Genomic DNA, 21,325 nt, shown 5'->3' on the forward strand with positions numbered 1-21,325 from the left:
CAAATGACTCCACAGCACATAACAACGAACAATAACAGTATCAAGAGTTGATTATGAAGCTGAGCAACCTGTAAATGCTATTAATGTCAATCTCTCCTTGATCTATCATGGTGCTGCCAATTGGCCCAGTGGTGGGAATCTTTGTCTTCTTGATGTTGAGTTTCAATCCATACTGAAGACTGCAGTCCTTGACCTTCTGCAGCAAGCACCAGAAGGTCCTCCTCAGTTTTAGCAAGCAAGGTTATGTCATCTGCATAACACAGGTTGTTCATGAGTCTTCCTGTAATCTTGATGCCACATTCCTCCTCATAAAGCCAAGCTTCCTGAATGATTGGTTCTGCATATAGATTGAAAAGATATGGAGACGGGATGCATCCCTGAATGCACTTCTTTCCTGATTTTGGACCATGTAGGGTTTCCTTGCTCTGTTCTGAGGACTGCTTCCTGATCCAAGTATAGGTTTCCAACAAGCACAATTGAGTGTTCTGGGATTCTCATTTTCTTCAAAGTTAACTGCAATTTGTTGTGATCCGCACAGTGGATGCCTTTGCATAGTCAATGAAACACAGATAGACATTCCTCTGGTATTCTTTTCTTTTTGCCAAGATCCATCTGACATTGGCAATAACGTTTAGTGCCATGACCTCTTCTAAATCCAACTTGTATTTCTGGTAGTTCTTTGTTAGCTCTTCAGCAAGATTTTACTTATGATATTAGTCATATTGTTTGATAATTTCCACACTGGTCACCTTTTTTGGGAATGGAAATAAATATGGATCTCTTCTAGTCAGTTGGCCCGATAGTTATCCTCCCTATTTCTTAGCACAACCTGGTGAGCACGTACAGGTTAGCATCTGTTTGTTGAACTATGTCAATTGGGATTCCATCAATTCCTAGGGCTTTATTTTTTGACATGTCCTTCAGAGCAGCCTGAACTTCCTCCTTCATTGCCATTGCCTCTTGATCTTATGTTGTTTCTTAAATTCTTCTGTGTCAGCCTATTCTTTTTAGAGCTCTACCCCAAAACCAAATTGTTATCCAAAGTCACAGTGAATGAGTGAAAGCTGGTATCAGAATGTGGAAGGCATAACTTTGACAGGCCCAATACATTTCATGAGCCAATAATAACCTTTGCGACCTAAGACTATGTGGTTTAAGGATTAAGCTATCTTGTAGGACTCTTAGTCCTGCTTCAAATTACGATGCTAGTCTATGTGTTTATTTTATTTTGGCTGAAGTCTGTGAGAGAGTTAAATACATAGCCTTTCCTATTACTTTTCTTACAAATAAACTAAGATTACCCCTACCTATCATGACTAAAAGTTGTGGAAAAAGTAAACCTTAGGGAATTCATATCAGAAGGGTCATCTAGATTTTAGGAGATGCTTGGCTTATTTCCTCTCTGCCTAAAGTCAGAGTTGTCCTTTATCACACAGATCATATATTTCTAAAGCTTGACTGGCAGGGAAAAGGGAATGCCACAGTAATGGCCGCCAAGTACGGAGGTACTGCCAGTGCTGGCAAGGATTCTGCATGTGAGGACTTAAACCCTCTTTGCAAATGAGGATACTGAGATTCACGGAGGTTAGATACTTGGGAGGCTAGTAAGTGACATGGCCATGGCACAAAATTTTGTCTGATTTTGAAACATTCTTGTTTATATTAAGCTATCTTCTTCTCTTCCCCCATAAGGGTTATGGAGGGGGAGATTACCAAACCAAAATCCAGCAGCAACAACAATTTCACAGCCTCCTTCAGCATTTTGGTTTTTAATAATTTATGCGGTGAGAAGATTGCTCCTTGTACGTTATGAAATCCTTCATATTTTATGTTCCTTTTCTCTTATGAATACAACCTACTACATAAACCTAAATGTATAAAAACAAAGTCATCTCACATTTCCACAACCACCCTGAAGCCTTTTTTAATTTTTTGTGTGTGGCTAAATAAACCTAGGCCTTCTCCCCTTGGTCTTGGTCCAAGCATGGCAAACAGACCTTGGAGGGAGTGAGGTAGTGAACATGTGGCTGAAGCAGCCAGAATGCAGAGGCTGGCCTGAGGGCTGTGATAAGGAGACTGGCACAGGAAGGCAGGGAAGATTAATCCAGCTGGCAGGCACCAGTGGAAAAAAGAGGCAGTGGTGGCAAACAGGCCATGCAGAAAGAGGGTGAGAAAGAAGTCCTGTCTTTGAATTGCGAAACACCCAAGAGAGGGGGGAGGAGAGAGAGAGAGAGAGAGAGAGCGAGAGCGAGAGAGAGAGAGATCACTCATTGTGGAATCAGTTCTGACACATAGCCGACTCTGCAGTGGGTTTCTGAGTCTATAAATCGCAAGGGAGAAGGTTGCCCTTCTTTCTCCTGACAGTGGCTGGTGGCTTCAAACCACTAGAGAGTCTCAGCCTTTAGGTTAGCAGCTTAACTCTGCAAACTATGCCATACAGACAGACAGATAAATAGAGAGATATAAAGAATTATTATTGTCGAGGGCATGAGTGCTTTGGGCTCCCAAATATATGTTACCAGCCTATGACGTGCAGGTGTGGAGAACCTAGCGAGGCAGGTTAGGTTTAAAGCTCAAAGTGCAGTATTTTACACAGAGCTTTCAGAAAGCCTTTTAAAAAAATTACAGAATTTGAACACAAACCAACAAACAGAGGAGGAATGATAGTATTGAATGCCACTATGGAGTTCTGGCGGCTTGGTGGGTAAGGAGTTGTGCTTTCAACCTAAAGGTAGGCAGTTCAAACTCTCCACAGGAGAAATAGGGGCAATTTCCTCCTGAGTGATTTACAGCCTCTGAAACTCTGCTGGAGGGTTAGGCATGAGGTGTTTTCGACTCGACAATGCAGAAAAATAACAACATTTTACAGCTCTGAATGAAATAACTTATGAAGGGTTCCTCAAACCATTAGGTAACGGGAACTCTTTTAATGGCTAGAACAGCTTGATAATACCTGTGAACGAATAAATTTTAAAGCAAAAACAGAGGCAGTCAGGCATTACATACCTCTTGATGTGTTGTAATAAGTACTTAATTTGACAAGAGTGTCATAACAATAAAATGGGGAAAGAATTGCCTTCAACAGATGGTGTTGGAACAACAGGATATCTAGATATTAAAAAATGAAATTAGATTCATACCTCATGCTATACAAAAATTAATTCAAGTGAAATGAAAGCCCTAAATGTAAGGATTAATAAAAATCTTCTAAGAACTCAGAGGAGTAAATTTCTGTGACTTTGGGTTAGGTAATAGTTTCTACAGTTGGACAAACAAATGTATGAGCAACACAGGAAAAAAGAAATAAACACAAAATTGGAAAACAGCCCACAGGAAGGGAGAAAATTGTTGTATATGTGTATCTGGTAATAGACTTAATTCTAAAATATATAGAGAATTCCTATAACTCAATAATAAAAAACAAAGAACCCAATTAAAAAATAGACTCCAGATCTCAAAAGGCAATTTGATAATGAAGAATGATAAATAACTAAAATGCATATAAAAAATGGTCAACATCATTAGCCATCAGGGTTAACCAAGGTTTAAAGCAAATTTAAACTATCACTTCACAGTCTCTAAGATGGCTATAATAACAAAGATAATAGCAAGAACTGACAAAGATTTAAAGAAATGTGAACCCTCATACGTACATTATTAGTGGAAATGATAGAAAAGTAGAATGGTGCTGTCACTTTGGAAAATAGTCTTTTAAACAATAAAAGTTACAATAAAATTTAACAATTCTACCCCTAGCTATAGTTTTGGAAGAATTGATAATATGTACACACGAAAAAATGGTACAAAAACATTTACAGAAGCATTATTAATAATAGCAAAAACTAGAAACTAAAACACCTATCAGCTAATGAGTAAATAAACAAAATGTGCTATGTTCACACAATGGAATATTATACAGTCATGAAACCCTGAAATGTTGATACATACTACAACATGGAAGAATCTGTAAACATGATGCTAAGTACAAAAAGCCACTCACAAAAGATCACATTGTATGATACCATTTATAAGTAGGCAAGCCTACAGAGACAGAATATAGATTAGCGGTGGTTTCCTGGAGAAGAGGAGGTCTGGGTGTTGATGGCTAAGGGCTGTGGAGTTTCTTTTTTGGGTAATGAAAATGTTCTGTAATTGACAATGGTGATGGATATACACAAAGAACTGTAGATGTACTAAAAGTCATTGAACTATACACTTAAAAAACAAGACATGGAAATAGCCCAAATGTTCAACCACAACTGAATGGATTGAGAAATTATGGTATATCCACATGTTGGAATACTACACAGCACACAGGAGCTATGATTTTGTAAATTACTGCCTAACTTGGATGGTGCTGGAGAGCATTATGTTAAGTGAACTAACTCAGTCTCATAAAGACAAACACTATATAAGACCATTACTGTAGAATGAGTATGAGGATCCAAAACTGGGGGTGGGAGGAGGGGAGGGTGGGAGCAGAGGGCTGAGGATGGGTAGAGAAGAGGGGACATTAATCATAGGATTGCACAATTTGATGGGGGGACAGGAAAGGTGAAGGAAGCAGGGAAGATCCAGTGTGAAAAACAATGCATATGAACTTTGCAAATAAACCTGCATAAAATAAAAATTTTTAAAAATCAAAACAAACCATAAATCAATAAAGAGAAGTGAAATTCTGATCCTCACGAAAAAACAAGACAAGAAAGAGATACCTATCACCTACCAAATGTCCCCAAATTGACCTTAGCCCTGATATAACTAACTTTCAACATAGGGTCTCTATGGGCCACAGATGACTCGACAGCACATAACAACAACTATCAGCTTATAGAAAATATAAAGCATAGAGAAGGCATGTGAGGTACCACTGCAAAGATGCAATTAGCAACAATATCTAGAATATGGTGGAGGAGGGTGAGTATTTAAGTAAGGTGATTTCAGAGCAGTTTTTAGAAAATCGAGTCCTTAATGCTCATCACCAATCCTTATATCTACTTGGTGGAACCTGGACTTATATTGAAGAGACTCTGAAAAAAAAGAACACCAACCACAACAAATAAAACCCACAAAACCCACAACCTTTTCCTACAGTATTAGTCAGTATCAGAGAGCTAGACAATGACTAGGATGAAAGAAAATTGATTCCTTTGATTTGTGGTGCTGGAGAAGAGTATTGAATGTCATGAACTGTCAGGAGAACAAACAGGTTTATCCTAGAGAGGGTGAGACCAGGCTGCTCTTTGGAGGCAAGGATTCTGAGGCTTTGTCTCACATACTTTGGGCTTGTTGCAATGAAGGACCAATCCTTGGAGAAGGACGTCATGTTTGAAAGTTGGAGGGATGGAGAAAGAGAGGGAAACTTTTGATGAGATGGATTGATGTAGTGACTGGGGAAATGAGAATAGGCGTGTCAGAGACAGTAAAGTTGGCACAGGATAGAGCAGGTTTCAGGGCTGTTGTACATAAGAGTTACTATGAGTTGCAAGTGACCTGATTGTTCTTTAGCATTGTGGAGAGGTCCCTGAAAGCTGCTTCTCTAATGCAATTTAAATTTTGATTTCCTGACTACTGGTGCCAACAGTGTTGATTATGAAGCCAAGCAAGCCGAAATTGTTAAAAACCTCCACAACCTCCACTCATCATAGTGCTGCCAATTGGTTCAATAGTGAGAACCTTGTTTTCTTAATGTTGAGCTTCAATCCATATTGAAGATTACAGTCCTTTCTGCAGAAAATGCTTCAGGTCTTCCTCAGTTTTGGCAGAGGTTGTTGATGAGTCTTCCTCCAATCCTGAAGCCACCTTCCTCCTCATAAACTCCAACCTTCCGGATGATCTGTGCCATATACAGATTGAAAAGGTATGGAAATAGGATGCATCCCTGACCCACTATGGGCAGAACATAAAATGACCCAGGAAGCATTGAAAGAAGATGGAAGGAGTACACAGAGTCACTGCTCCAAAAAGAATTGTTGACACAGACGAAACAGCATATGATCAAGAGGCAATGGTGATGAAAGAGGAAGTCCAAGATACTTTGAAGGAATTGGCAAAAAAAAAAAAAATGAGGCCCCTGGAATTGATGGAATACCAACTGACATATTTCTACTAAATTACTGTTCTTTAAACTTAAAGGAGAGACGCTGGTGGCTCCAGAGCTCCTACTTTAAATCTAAATTAGGGAGTTATGCTGTTAGCCCAAAAGAAACAGTTCAAACCCAGGAGATGCTCCACGGGAGAAGGATCTCCTGTGAGATTTATAGCCTCTGAAAACCAGCTGGAGATTCAGCTATGACTTGGCTTCAATTGAATGGCAATGAGTTGAGTTGAATGTATTTTTAAAGACAAAACGGGAAAGATTTAGTGTGAGAAACAATATATATAAACTTTGTAAGTAAGCTAGTATAAAATAAAAATTTCATTTAAAAAACCCACAAATAAAAGATTTTTAAAAATTCATTCATTTCTGTGAACAATAATCACTCCCCCTGGCATTATTTGTTCTATATGGAAGGTAACTAAGAAGAAATAATGGAAACATACTCTCTCTCGCTCGTTCATTGCCATTGTGTTGGAACCAATTAATAGGTGATTCTCAAGTGGGTAAATTGTCCAGGAATAGATTGCTCATCTTTCTCCAGAGGAGCAGCTGGTAGATTTCAACCACCTGCTTTTGTGTTGCCAGTGTAACTCCTGAACCACTAGGCCACCAGAGATCCTGGGGCATGGGTACACAACATAGACCCATAACTACACAGTATTTTGCCATTCAGAGAGGGCCAATAATTTCCCACAGCTGAGTTTGATGCTTTTTTCTCTTCTTCTGACACAGGGAGATTAGCAAGTGTCAAACTAGCACCAAACTTTCTTTCTTTCCTTCCTTCTTTCATTTGGGTCTAGAGAAAATTTGCAAAGAGAATAACTGTCATAATTTATAGTTCAGTGTTATTAAAGTCCAAGTTTCTATACCATTAAAGTCAGGATCTCATCTTACCCTAAGAAGCCCTAACTCTGTTATAAAAACCAGTTGCTTTTGATTCAATTCCAGCTCATGATGACCCCATGTGTGTCAGAGTAGAATTTATCTTCATGTAGAGTTTTCAGTGGCTGACTCCTTGGAAGTCAATTGCCAGGCTTTTGTTCTGAGGCACCCATTGGTGGATTCCAACCACTAACCTTTTAATTATTAGTCAATTTCTTAACCTTCTTCATCTCCCAGGGGAATAATTGTTGTTGTTAGGTGCTGTCAAGTTGAGTATAACTCATAGCGACCCTATGCATTAAAGAACTGAACCCTGTTCTATCCTGAGCCATCCTCACACTTCCTGACATGCAAGAGCCCGTTTGCAGTAGTCATTGAATCAATCCACCTAGTTGAGGGTTATTCTCTCCTTTGCTGACCCTCCACCCTTTCTGGCATCATGTTCTTCTCCAAGGAAGAGTCCCTCCTAGCAACATGCCCAGAGTATGTGAGGCCAAGTCTCATAATTCTTGCCTCCAAAGAGCACTTCGGTTGCACCTTCTCCAAGACATATCTATTTGTTCTGGTCATCCATGGAATGTTCAGTGCTCTTTTCCAACACCACAGCTCAAAGGCATCAATTCTTTTTCTGTCATCCTTATTCATTATCCTTCTATCAGATGCATTGTAAGTAATTGGGAAGATGATGGTCTGAATCAGACATACTTTAGTTCTCAAATTGACATCATTACTCCTCAATAATTTGGAGAAGTCCCTAACTTTAGATTTTCCCAGATGCAATGCATCTGGGATAAGGAGATTATCTCCTGACTGCTGGTATCAAGGATGCTAATTGTGGATCCAAGCAATATAATTAGTCACATGATTATAATTATTTTTGTTGGTCTTACTAGACTGTATCTCTAGAACAAGAGCTCATGATATGCCTTCAGTAACATAGACTGTGCTAAGATACTGTTGCTAGCCTAACAAAGAACAAAGTGATAGGTACATGAAAACTTCCTTCAAGTACAAAAGACTTAGAGCGAATAGTGAAGAGAATGTTGCATGGCCTTACAGTCTAAAGAGTGAAGGGAAGACATTCAAAAAAAGGGAGACTTCACACATCCAAGACAAGTTGCACTGCTAGAACATTGTTGCCTGATGTCTTTGTTGACAGCACCATAGAGTCCCAAGGGTTTGTGGTCTAAGATCAGAGAATTCTAGGGTCAATTCCAGAGCCTTAGTGCTTACCACTTTCACGAACTTGGACAAATCACTTTTCTTCTCAAGCTTTAGTGACTTCACTGTAAAGTGGTGAAAACATCTTTCATATAAAGCCTCTAACCACATTTCATAGCTCAGGAGGCTGGCAGCAAAAGAAGACTTTATTCTTAGAGGTTATCATTTGTCTCTGTCTACCTAACTAGCTTCCTGTTCCACCCACCTAGCTCTCTAGTCGCCTGCCTAATGCATAGTATGTTGCTTTTATTAGATGCTATCAAGTCAACCATGGCTCCTAATGACCCCGTGAACAGATCTGAACTCTGCCCTTGCCTGCACCATCCTCACAACCTCTGATATGATCAAGCCTATCGTTACATTCACTACGTCAGTTCATCTGGAGCATTTCTTCTCTGTCTCTGACTCACCACCTTTACCAGCGTGATGCTTTTTTCCAAGGAGTGGAAGATGTCCAAAGCATATAAGGGGGAAAAAAAAAAACCAAACCTCATTCTCCTCGTCTCTAAGGAGCACTCTGGTTGCATTTTTCCAAGACAGATTTGTTTGTTCTTTTGGCAGTCCATGGGATATTCAATACTCTTCTCTAATGCCACAGTTCAAAGGCATTGATTATTCTGATGTCATCCAACATTCACTGTCCAACTTTCAGATGTATAGGACACAACTGAAAAGACCATGGCTTGGACTAGGTGTGCCTTACTCTTGAAACTGACATCATTGTTCTTTAGCACTTTGGAAAGGTCCTTGGGAACTAACACATATTAGTTTCAACAAATATTTGAGATTATTATTACTGTTCTTTATGTTTCAATAATAGATTTTCAGTACTCATTATGGTTACTAAGATGCTGTAAGAACTCATTGCATGTTTATTGATTGAAAGAACAATACTGGGGTGATTCCTGTGAGAAATCCTTCCACCTTGGCCTTCCTCCTGCTTAAGCATATGGCACCATAACCTACTAGTGCTCAACTCATGAGTCTTGATGCCACTCTTTCCTGCATCACTCTCCACCCTCCAATCTGCCAGCAATTTTTAGACACTGACTCTACATCAGAAACAGACCTGGAAGCTATTATTGATGTGTTTGTCCAAGTCAGTAATATCTTTGTCTCTAATTCCTACAACAGTTATCTAACTAGACTTCCAGCTTACATTCTATCCTCACTGTCATTCTCCACACAGTGACCACACTAGACTTTCAAAAAATAGGGCACACTATGTCAGTTTTTGTCTTTAAAAACAAAACAAAACACCTGTTGGGGCCTCATTGCATTTATAATAAAACACAAATGTTTTTCCTTGATCTAGTCATAAGAAGTTGTGCTGCAATCCCAAAGGCAAGTGATTTGTAACCATCAGCTGCTCCCTGGGAGAAGGATGGGCAGTTTCCTCCTATGCAATTTTCTCCCTCTGAAAACCCACAAGAGGGTTGGCCATGGGTCAAGTCTGACTCGATGGCACAACAACTACAATAACCTGTCTTACCGCAGTTCTTGGTTCAGTTTCTCTCTTGTTACATTCTAGTCACATCGGCTTAGTGTGAGTGTGGTCTCACAGGGCCTTTACTTAAGCCGTTTCCTCTGCCTAGAATGTTCTTCTCCGAGGACTTCCTCTCTGATAGCTACTTTTTTGTTTTCTAGGTCTCAGCTTACATATGCCATCTATTCAGTGGGGTCTTCTCCTTAATACCCAATTTAGACCTGCTTCTCAGGTTCTCTTTATCTTAACTCTTATGTGGTTATGTTTTCTTTAAAATAGGTTATGTTTCCTGCCTGACCTTCCAGTTTGTAGGTGGAAGCCGCAGAGTTTTGTCTAATTCCTCAACTCTTTGAACACAGAAAGTTCTCAAGTGTTTTGTAAAATGTCTAATGAATTTAGCAATTTCCAGTGTCTAAAAAGACATCCTAGAGTCGACAGTGTTCTGCCTACATTTTGTACAATTAAATTCACCCATTATTTACCGTACACAATAGTAGGGACTAGGGACTCTGCTGGTTGCAGTGGTGGAAGAAAGTATGGTGACTTGATGAGCTAGACACAATTGCATGTTTTAAGAAAAAACGAGAGAAAGAAAAGGCAGTGGGGAATGTGTCATTGGTTTAACTTTCCCCTCAACTTTAATATAGCTTGTAAATGGGGTACTTAGAGAGTGAATTCAGACAATTTAGAGTATCGTGCAGAAGTATTTACAATTCATAGCCATCTCAACAAAGGAAAGGTTATCAAAGTGGTGCCGTATTGGCTCCCTGGGAATATAAAACACATGGATGTTATACTTTGAGATTATCACCATTTGTTAAAACTAGGAAGAAATACTACTTGTTATCAGTCCTACTAGAATTTCTCACTTGAATCCAGCCTCTGTTAAAAAAACAAACAAACAAACAAAAAACCAACGAAGAAAAACCCAATTACTGTGCTATTACTGTCTTCAGAGTAGATTTGTGCTCCACAGGGTTTTCAATGGCTGATCTTTTGAAAGTAGATTGTCAAGCCCACTGTGTCAGTGGACACAAATCTCTGACTTCTGGGTTAGCTGTGAAACTCAGTAATTGTTTATACCATTCAGGGACTCCAGCCTTTTGTAGGTGAGGTAAATGGCGAAGAAGAGGAATTAAAAAGACAAGAAATGACTCTCAACTAGGTCTTTGGGGAAGCCAATACACAGCTGAACAAGCTAGCTTATGAGGTAAGGCACTCTGGTGACACAGTCTATAGGGAATCTCTCTGGTGGTTTGAACCCACCAGGGGATCTGCTAGTGGCTTTGTGGGAGAAACATAACCAAACTCCTGTGTGATTTTCAGCTTCAGAAACCTACTTACTGGAAGGTGAGCTATGAATTGGTTCTGACTCAATGACTTTGACTTTTTTTAAATCATCTGTCTGTCTTTCTATCTACCTACCAGGGGAACTCTGGTGGCCTAGTAGTAAGAAGTTGTGCTGCCACCTGAAAGGCTTGTTGTTAGATGTTGTCAAGTGAAGTCTGACTGAGAGGAAACCCTATGAACAACATCTCTGAATCCTGTCCTATCCTGTACCATCGTCATCATTCCTCATACACTTGAGCCCATTGCTGCAGTTACCGTGTCAGTCCTTCTTGCTGAGGGTCTTCCTTTCTTTTGTTGACTTTCTATCCTTCCAAGCGTGACATCCTTTGCCAAGGACTAGCCTCTCCTAACAACATGCCCACAGTATGAGTGATGAAAGCAGGCAGTTCAAATTTACCAAATGCTCCTTGGAAGAAAGATGGGAAATCTCTTCTTTGTGATTTACAGCATCTGAAAACCCACTGGAAGGTCAGTTTTAAGTTGGTTCTGACTTGACAGAACATAACAACAACAACAACAACAGTATCTATCTATCATCTGTCTATATCTATCTATCTATCTATCTATCTATCTATCTATCTATCTATCTATCATCTATCTATCTATCTATCTATCTATCTATCTATCTATCTCTCAATCTATCTATTTAGAGGAGTCTCTGGGTAATATAAATGGTTAAACATTTTATTATTTATTGAAAGGCTGGCCGTCCAAAGGCACGCTGGAAGATAGGCCTGGTGATTTGCTTCTGAAAGGTCACAGCCTTGAAAGCCCCATGGAGTGGTGCCATTCTGCATCCCTGTGGTATACAGGAGTGAGAACTGGTTCTCCAGCAACCAACAACAGCAGCACCATATATAAATTCTCTGGGTGGCCAGAAAAGTTTGTGCTCAATTAGTAGTCTAAAGTTGAGCAATTCAAATCTATGTACCAGTGCTATGGAAAAAAAAAGGCTACGTTTTGCTCCCATGAAGATTATAATCAAGAAAACTGTAGGGAGCTGTTGCCTTTGTAACATGGAATTGCCGTGCATTGGAATGAAGCTCAATAAAAATGGGCTTGGGGTTTGGGGTTTATACAGAAAGTATGATTTCAGAAAAAGCTCTGCTAATCTTTGGGTTGATTTTAAGTCACCCAATCTTCTTTTTGGAGTGTGTGTGTGTGTGTGTGTGTGTGTGTGTGTGTGTATGGGGAGAGGGAGGACTTTGGGCACAAAGCGTGCATTACTTGTGGAAAAGCTTTTGGAATGTGGGTGTGGGTGGCAGGAAGGAAGCTTTATGGTGTTTCATGCAGGGGGAGTATAAATGGTAGGAAAAGGTATTTGTATGTGTGTGTGGGGTGGTGGGGCAAGTGGTGGGCAGAATGACATAAATTACAGAATTAGAACCTTTTAGAGATGCAGACAGCATTGTAAGACAGAAGGTGTAGGAGGTGATTGTTTTCCTTTCAGACCAGCACACAGGTCTTTGCAGAGCCCTTGACTTTCTCCTCCTCCTTGTCTTGTTAAAAAGGGATTAGAGTCCAATTAAGTGCTTTAATCCCAAGGTAGAGATTCATGCTTAAAAACAAGATTTACAGCTTCTTAAAAAAAATACATCAGTACAAGTTGAGGTTTGTCCTTCCAAGTTGCCACCTGCATCGTTCCAAAGAGTGTTTGTAGCTGAATATCCAACACACAGCTCTTCTTAATAACTCCGCCTCATGCCTCTACTCCTTCATCTTCTAAAGTGTCCTTCAGCCTGTTGGAAGCACTTCAGATTCTGGATTGCCATACCTGGATTATCTCCCTCCAGTGATTAACCCAGTAATCAGGGTTAATAATAAAAATAGAAAGAAGAGCTATCACTTATTGAGTGCTCAGTGGGTACCATGACTGAGCATCGACTGGACTGTGATGGCTTTGGGTAATCTGTGATTCAGTAGTTGAATTCTCATCTTTCAGATGGGGAACACAGGTTCAATGCTCAACTAGCACCTCACACACAGCCTCTTATCATCTGTCAGTGGGTGCTCCTGTGTTGCTATGATACTGAACAGATTTCTGGGGAGCTTCTAGACTAACATGGTCTGCAAAGACAGAACTGGTGATCTATTGACCAAAAATCAACACATTCAGAATGTTGCAGTGTTTCTTTCTTTTGCACATGGGGTTGCAATGAGGTGGGTGCAAACTTGCTGCCATACAACAACAATATGTGCCAACACTCTGTTAGGCTTTGTCTTATTAAGAGCTCTGGTGGCCTAGTGGCAAGAAGTTGCGCTGCAATCTTTAAGGCACATGGTTCAAGACCACCAGCTGCTCCACAGGAGAAAGATGGGCAGTCTCCTCCCATGCAATTAACTGCCTCGGAAAACCCTCTGGAGGGTCACCTATTGGTTGGTTAGCTTCATGGATATGCCACCTGTATAGCTATCCAGAATCTTGTGCTTAGAAGGTCCCAGCACTTGTCTTAAGCCATTTTGAAATTATTAATAATTGTTGTACAAGGATCCTTCATTTTCACTTTATATTGGACCCACAAATTATTTCACTAGTCTTGAAACCACTAGATAATCCACAATATCTTTTCTATTATTTCCACATACTGCCTAAAAATTGACTATTCAGAGGAATGGGCAGTGACTTTCAACTCATGAGGGCCAAAATTTCCCTGGAAAACGGAAGTAATTTTCTTCTTGGAAGAGAGATTTCTAAAGGCGAGAATTTGGGAAAGTTGTCTAACCTCCAGAATATAGTTACAATTTCATCAGCAAAAGAGGGAAAATAGTAATATTTAACTTACAGGCTGTGTCAAAGAGGAAATTAGATCATGCATATAAAGCTCTGATACAAATTACATAATTCTATAGTTATTAATCTGTTGTGGTGGTTAACTCAACTCTTTCACTTATTGCTGTTGAGTTGGAACTGACTCATAATTGACCTTCCAGCAGGTTTTCGGAGGTTGTAAATCACAAAGGAGCAGATTGCCCATCGTTCTCCCTTGGAGCCCCTGGTGGATTTGAACCACCAGAGAGGACTGACTTTGGGTTCGCAGCGTAACTCCCATGCAACATGGTGCAGATCACCTGCCCTGATTCCAAGGTCGGTTCCCTACCTGGCCCACAGAGCTGGGAGGGATGTCTGCTTTTTCCATGTGCTGAGTGATCACAGAGGGGTTGCTGGAGCTGATGAGCACTGGGGTGCTGATCTCCACCATATGACGTCCTGAGGGAGAATGGACCATCCTGTTGAGAGTATTCAAGGCTGTTGTGATGGAGAACTGCCCAGGTCCCTTCCTCCTGGACCCAGGGCCCCTTCGGAGGGCGGGTGAGTTGGTTGCTTTGCCTCTGGGGGACGAGGACCCGAGAGACAGGCTTTTAGTGCGGGATGACTGTCGGCCTTTGTTCTTCTCTAGAAGGTATCTTGCGGTGAGGTTTGGCTGAAAGACAAAATGTCAGTGAGAAGTTATTCTTCCTGATCTGATGTGAATAACTATGTCTTATCTAGGCTGGTCTGAAACCAGTTCAGATCCCATATTCTTCATTGTTCACTCATGGGTTAGCAAAATAGCTGATAAAAGAGCCAAACCATCTTTTATCAGTATGACTCAGGCATTTGGCTATATGAATGAATTCTCACAGTACTCCTGCAAAGTAGGTAATACTATAAATCTGTTACTGAGTTCTGGGCTCAACATCAAGAAAACAAAAATTCTCACCCCTGGGCCAATATAGGCAATCTCATGACAGTTGGAGAAGAACAGAAATTGTCAATGGTTTAATCTTGCTTGGATCCACTATCAGCACCCTTGACACTGGAAGCCAGGAAATCCAAAGACCTATCGCACTGGGAGAGTCAGGCGTCAAGAATCTCTCCAAAGTGCTGAAGACCAATGATGTCAGTTGAAGACTAACCACCTGAACTAAACCATATTTTTTTCCTAATTACTTACTATGCAGTTGAGAGTTGGACAATGAATAAAGATGACAGAAGATTAATTGATGCCTTTGATTGTAATGCTGGATAAGAGTGTTGAATGTCTCATGGGCTACCAAAAGAACAAATAAACACATTTTGGAAATGGTGCAGGCAAGGTGCTTCTTGGAGGTAAGGATGGTGAAACTTTGTCTCACATATTTTTTAAATATTTTTATTTTATTTTATTATGTGTGTGTGTGTGTGTGTGTGTGTGTGTGAGATCTGACTAATACAGAAGGTGATCATCCCTCCTTCTCCAGCAGAGCAGCTGGTGGATTTGAACCGTGCACCTCTGGGATTGCAGTGCAGCTTCTTGCCACTAGGCCACCAGAGCTCCCTATATTTTTTTTAATTTAAATTTTTATTTTATATTGGCTTGCTTACAAAGTTCATATACATTGTGTTTCACACTATCCTTCATTCACTTTGTGTTTCACACACTCATTCCCATTCATTATGTTTTGCAAAATTAATCATCTTTGAACTATGCCCACTTTTACCCTGTCTTTTTAGATTCCCACTGGACATTTCTCATCTCCTTTACCTTCTCCCCCCAAAAAAAGTTGTGTGACTCTATGGTTTCCTCTATGCCCATCCTCATTCCTTGTTCCCTCCTTCCCTACTTTGGACCCTCATATATGTTTTACAATTATTTTTCAATTTGCTTCAATAATGGTTTTATGTAGTATTTGTCCTTATGAGATTGAGTTAGTTCACACAGCATAATGCTCTCCAGTCCCTCCTTAGTTATATTGTAAGGTTTGAAATAATTGCTTGTGAACACAGTGTAGTATTCCATTGTGTGAGTGTACCATAATTTCTCAATCCATTTGTTTGTGGTTGGACATTTAGGCTGTTTCCATATTCTTGCGATGGTGTATAATGCTGGTATGAACATTGGTGTACAAATCTTCATTTGTGACTCAGTTCTTATTTTATCATGGAATAGCTGGGTCATAAGGAATTTCTGTATTCTGCTCTCCCCACCCCCAGAACAGATCAGCTTTTTGAAAAAATGACAAACTATCTTCCAGAATAATTGTACTATTTTGCAATCCCACCAAAAGTGTATAAGGGTTCTAATCTCTCTGCATTTTCTCCAATATTTATTCCTTGAAGTCCTGTTAAACTTTGCCACTGCTGTTGGGGTGAGCTGATATCTTATTGTGGTTTTGATTTATTTATTTTATTGCTAGTGATTTTGAGCATTTCTTCATGTGTCTGTTGGCCATCTGAATGTGTTCCTCTGAGAAAAGTCTTTCTACCTCTCTTGCCTATTTTGTAATTGGGTTATCAGTCTTCTTCTTGAGGAGGCCCGGGAATATTCGGTAAACTTTTGTTATGAGATTTTTGTCTGAGATGGTATGACCAAATGTTTGTTCCCAGTCTGTAAGTTTTCTTTTCACCCTGTTGGAAAACGTTTTTGATGTGCCCAGAGATTTATTCTCCCCTCTTTTTTTTTTTGATAAAATTTTTATTTTAAACTGGTTTATTTAAAAAGTTCATAAACATTGCTTTTCACACAGGATCCTTCCCATTTCCTTTACCCACCCCTCCCTCAACCATCAAATTGTGCAACCCTATGATTTACTACTGCCCCCGCCCATCCTCGAACCTCTGCTCCCCCTCACCCCCCATCTTCCTCATACACATTCTACAATAATGGCCTTATGCCACATTTGTCCTTATAGGACTGAGATAGTTCATTTTGTATAATGCTCTCCAGTCCCTCCCAAGTAAGGTAGTAATTTACAAAATCACTGCTCCTGTGTGTGCTCAGGGATTTAATCTTGAAAAGATTTCACCAATTTATCCTCTCCTGATTGTGTATTTCTGGCTGTATTTGTCAACCTTTTTATACCATGGGCTAGGCACTCTAAGGTTGGTCCCACTTAGTTTCTTATGATCTTTATGGTTTTGGCTTTACTCCTAGGTCTCTGATCCACCTTAGGTTGATTTTTTGGGTATGGTGATAGGTGAGGATCCTGCTTCAGGTCTCTTTTCTCTCCAAATAAACTTGCCAATTAAAAAACAAAACAAAACAAAACTTGCCAATTGCCTTTCTATCTCTTTGAAAAATAAATTTAGTATCAGTATTGCTATTGAATTAAAAATGTAGATTGCTTTTAGTAGAATTATAATTTTCACTATATTGAGTCTTCCTATTCATGAACAGGGACTATTTTCCCATTTATTGAAATAATTTACTGTTTCTCACACACGTATTTTGTAGTTTTCTTTGTAAAAGTCTTTTGTGTCTCTAGGTAGGCTAATTCCTAAATATCTCAATTTGTGGTTGGCTATTGTAAATAGGATTGCTTTCTTAGTTTTCTTCTCTGTGTTTTCTTTGTTACTGTACAGGAATCTCACTGACTTTTGTATATTGATCTTGTACCTGCCACTCTACTAAATTGATCTACGAGCTCTAACAGTTTTTTTTTTTGTTGTTGTTGTTGTTGTTAAGTTCTTGTGGGTTTTCTGTGTACATTATTATATTGTATGCATAGAGCAACAGTTTCACCATCTCTTTGCCTATGTGATGCCTCTTGCTGTATTGCCCTAGCAAGTATTTCCAATACAATATTGAATAGAAGTGGTGACAGTGGGCATCCTTGCTTGGTCCATGTTCACCAGGAGAAAGCTTTTAGTCTTTATCCATTGAGAATGATATTGGCTTTTGGTTTTGTGTGTATACTTTTCACTATGTTGAGAAAATTCCCTTCTATTCCTATTTTGTTGTGTCTCACATATAAGGGCCTTCTGAGAAAAGTGTGGTAATCCACTTCTGAAAAATCTGCCATTGGAAATCCCATGGGGCACAATTCTACTTGACTTATGGAGTAGCCATCAGTCAGAACGAGCTCAACACACAGAGATGGACAGGCAGAGAGAAGTACCAGTCACCACTGAGTAGATTCTGACTTATGGAGACTCACTATGTGCCTGTGAAAAACGGCCTCATTGAGGCATCTGATCACTTTTAATTTCATGAGGGAGAATGAGGCTCATAACAGACAAAGACTGATTTCTCTGAAGCAAAGTTCAGACAGATATCCCTTCTACAACCTTATATTGTTGTTGTTGATTGCCTTCAAGTTGAGCACAACTCATAGCATGACCCTATGAACAAAAGGCCTGAAGCCTTTCTGTAACTATCGACATTTATCAAAGTTCATAGAGTTTTTTGAGGCATGTTGGTTAGGAAGTAGATGCCACTTCTGCTTCCAACCTTATTACCAATTAGAAAGTAGCCATCCCTCCCTCAGCACTCTGTATTTCTCTGTTGAGCAGAGTTCATTGCAGTGGCCACTTGGAATTCACAGGCAATATTTACATTATAGTCTGTAGTTGGGAAGCAAAAGGCTACAATTCAGTATCTGGAAATATGATAGAAATTTTCGGTCAATATAGCCTCTTCCTAGCCATACACACAGGCAGGACTCTCTCTAGACCTTGTCTCCTTGGCCCCTCAGCCAGGCCTCTGCTATGCGTGGGCAAGTATTACAAAGCTTTGAGTACCACGAGTAAAGTTCTTTTTGGTCATTCAGAGGTAGTAGCTGGCAGTTAACTGACAGGCCAGCGGTTCAAGGATTTGAACCAATTTCTTCTCAGCAGTAGACCTAATGATTGCTAGCCACACAGATTACAGGCTAGGAAAGAAAACGTATGGGGCTGTTCTACTCTGTCACATGGGGTCACTATAAGTGGAATGGATTAGATGTCACCTAACAGTAACAACAGATCTATGATGGAATAAGCTCATTTGTTTTTCTGCCTCAGCCTAATTGCTCTGACCCTAGGTGAACACCATCATCACCTTTTCCACCAGCATCAACAAAGGGTTGTGTGATTCTGTCTCCCATGTCCCTTGCCAATGTGATTAATAGCTCAGTTTCGGAAGGACTCTGGATCTCTTGTATTTGTACCCACTCATTTGAAACATTATCTTTGAGGCTCATTAGACTGAGAAGGAGTCACATACCCCAGGCAGGTCCCACTGGAGAAGTCTGGACAAGAACAGGCATAAGCTTAGTGTTTGCGTTACCACCTTTTAGTCCAGGTGAGAGTCAAAATTAAATGATCCCTTAACAAGAAAAGTCCTGTTTATGCCAAAATCTCCCCACTCCACCCCCCAGCCTCACAACTCTCTTAAGAAAGCTTTCCTTCTTCCCAGTTGCTTTGCATGACATGGGTAATTCAAAGCTTATTTAAAGAGTTCTCAGCAAGCGCTAGTCTTAATGAAATGACTGGAGTCAAAATTTAAGTACTGCTTTAAAAAGCTCAATTTAGATTTCAAGTAATTTTTGAAAACCAGGTTCCTAGATTATAGCAACTACTTGATTATCTTTTCCTCTCCTAGCAATTACAAGAACAAATGAAGCAATGGCTAGTTTGATGATAATCTTGAGGGTTCTTGTAATCACTAAATTTAGAGGTGAAGTGGTGGGGAGAGTATTCAAATGAATAATCATTAAATGTGCAAGTTTTGAAAAACGGTGTTTCAGAAATGGGTAATGAAATGGGTGGAGCCTTCCCCCCCAAAAAAGTTGTGAAGCAGCTTCTTTAAAGAATGAATAGAATCATGCACATTTAAATTCTGTAAGAACCTCATAACCACTCTGTCATGGATTGCATTGTGTTTCCCTCAAAAGAAGTATGAACTTGACGAGGTTATGATTCTCAATATTGTTATTGTCCTCCATTTTGGGATCTGATGTTAATGTCTTGTGCTCGTAATATGTTGTAAATCCGAAACTCTGTCTATTAATGAGTTAAAACCAGTATCGGGTGTGGAATCGCAGCGTAACAGCCCACTTTAAGTCATAACCTTGTTATACCTCACCTTTACTTGAGTCACGCCTTTTATATTACAAGATATGAAAGTGGACAGATTCATCCTGGAAAAGGTTAAACCGGGTGGCTCCTTGGAGGCAAGGATTCTGAGGCTCCGTCTAACATACTTTGGACATGTTGTGAAGAGAGACCGGTCCTTGGAGAAGGACATCATGCTTGGGAGGGTGGAGGGACAGCGCAGGAGGGGAAGGCCCTCTATGAGGTGGATTGATTCAGTGACTGGGGTAATCGGGATGGAAGTATCAGAGACAGTGCGATTGGCATAGGACAGAGCGGAGTTTAGGGCTGTTGTACATAGGGTCGCTATGAGTCTCAAGCGACTTGACGGCACATAACAATAACAAGTGAAAGTGGAGATGAAAGGGACCTGATTTTCATAAAAAAGGGAAGCTGGGAGTACAGTGTGTCTTTAGGATGGTGGGGGTGGGGGTCCTTATATTACTAACTTCCTAAACCCAGGAGAAAACTGATGCCAAGAAACATGGAGCTCTTCCAGGGAGGCTGGACCTGCAGATACTGAAAGGAGCAAGGACTTCCATGAGGAAGCAGCGCAGAGAAAGCTGTTACCCTTGAATTTAGACTTCTAGCCTCCTAAACTCTTCAATGGTTGTTAAAGCTATCCACTTGTGGTTTTTCTGTTTTAGCAGAACTACACAGCTAAGACAGCCTCCTGTGTGTCCAACTAGGAACCAATTGCTACTTATTTTTATCTTTCAAATCTAACTCTCATCTTCCAATCACCATAAATGTTCTTCCTGTACAAATGTCCTTTGATCCAGAGAATGAATTTACCACGGACCCAGATCCTCAAATCAGAAAGGTAGGTCTAACTCTTGATCATGGTTTTTTTTTTCACTCTATGCTCCTAGATAACAGGGGATATGCCTTTTACTCTTTATAACTCTTCATTGCTTATTTCCACTGTTCTGTGCTTGATAAGTACCAATAAATGGAGTTAAACAATAACATTTCTTTTTTGAATTTGTAACGAACTACTCCAAGGAAGTGTGAAGCTCATGGTCAAAGAGCTTAGGAGCTGCAGGTAATATTATTATACTTGAGAAAAATAAGTAGAGAGTTTATCATATTTTCTTTCTCTAAGATATCCTTTTAAAAAGCTACAGATGTCTTCTGAAATACTCATTTGAGAATATTTAGAAAACACTGATAAATAGGCAGAAGAAAATTAAAATCACCTAGAATCTCACCAAGTAGCAGTGATCACTGCTACTACTTCTAGTGCATATCCTTCTAGTCCTTTATTTCTTTTTTTTTTCCTTTATTTCTTTAGGTATACATATATATTTATAAAATTAGTTTAATTTAGTTCAACTTTTTTACTTAATCAACAAGAAGTATTTTTCAATAATTTCAAATGTTGTTTGTTGTTGTTGTTATGTGCCGTCGAGTCGCTTGCGACTCATAGCGACCCTATGTACAACAGCCCTAAACTCTGCTCTGTCCTGTGCCA

General features: G+C 39.8%; 1 protein-coding gene across 1 annotated transcript in view; it reads right to left on the reverse strand.

The window, feature by feature from the left end:
- Positions 1 to 21,325, reverse strand: part of SH3RF2 (SH3 domain containing ring finger 2) — a 192,940-nt gene that overhangs the window by 59,942 nt on the left and 111,673 nt on the right. The window contains exon 3 of the mRNA XM_006891197.1: positions 14,138 to 14,461. Coding sequence (XP_006891259.1) covers positions 14,138 to 14,461 — 324 coding nt within the window. The remainder of the gene's footprint in view (positions 1 to 14,137; positions 14,462 to 21,325) is intronic.

Source organism: Elephantulus edwardii, unplaced genomic scaffold (genome assembly GCF_000299155.1).
Source record: "Elephantulus edwardii isolate Elephantulus edwardi_28Jun2011 unplaced genomic scaffold, EleEdw1.0 scaffold00095, whole genome shotgun sequence".
Lineage (NCBI taxonomy): Eukaryota > Metazoa > Chordata > Mammalia > Macroscelidea > Macroscelididae > Elephantulus > Elephantulus edwardii.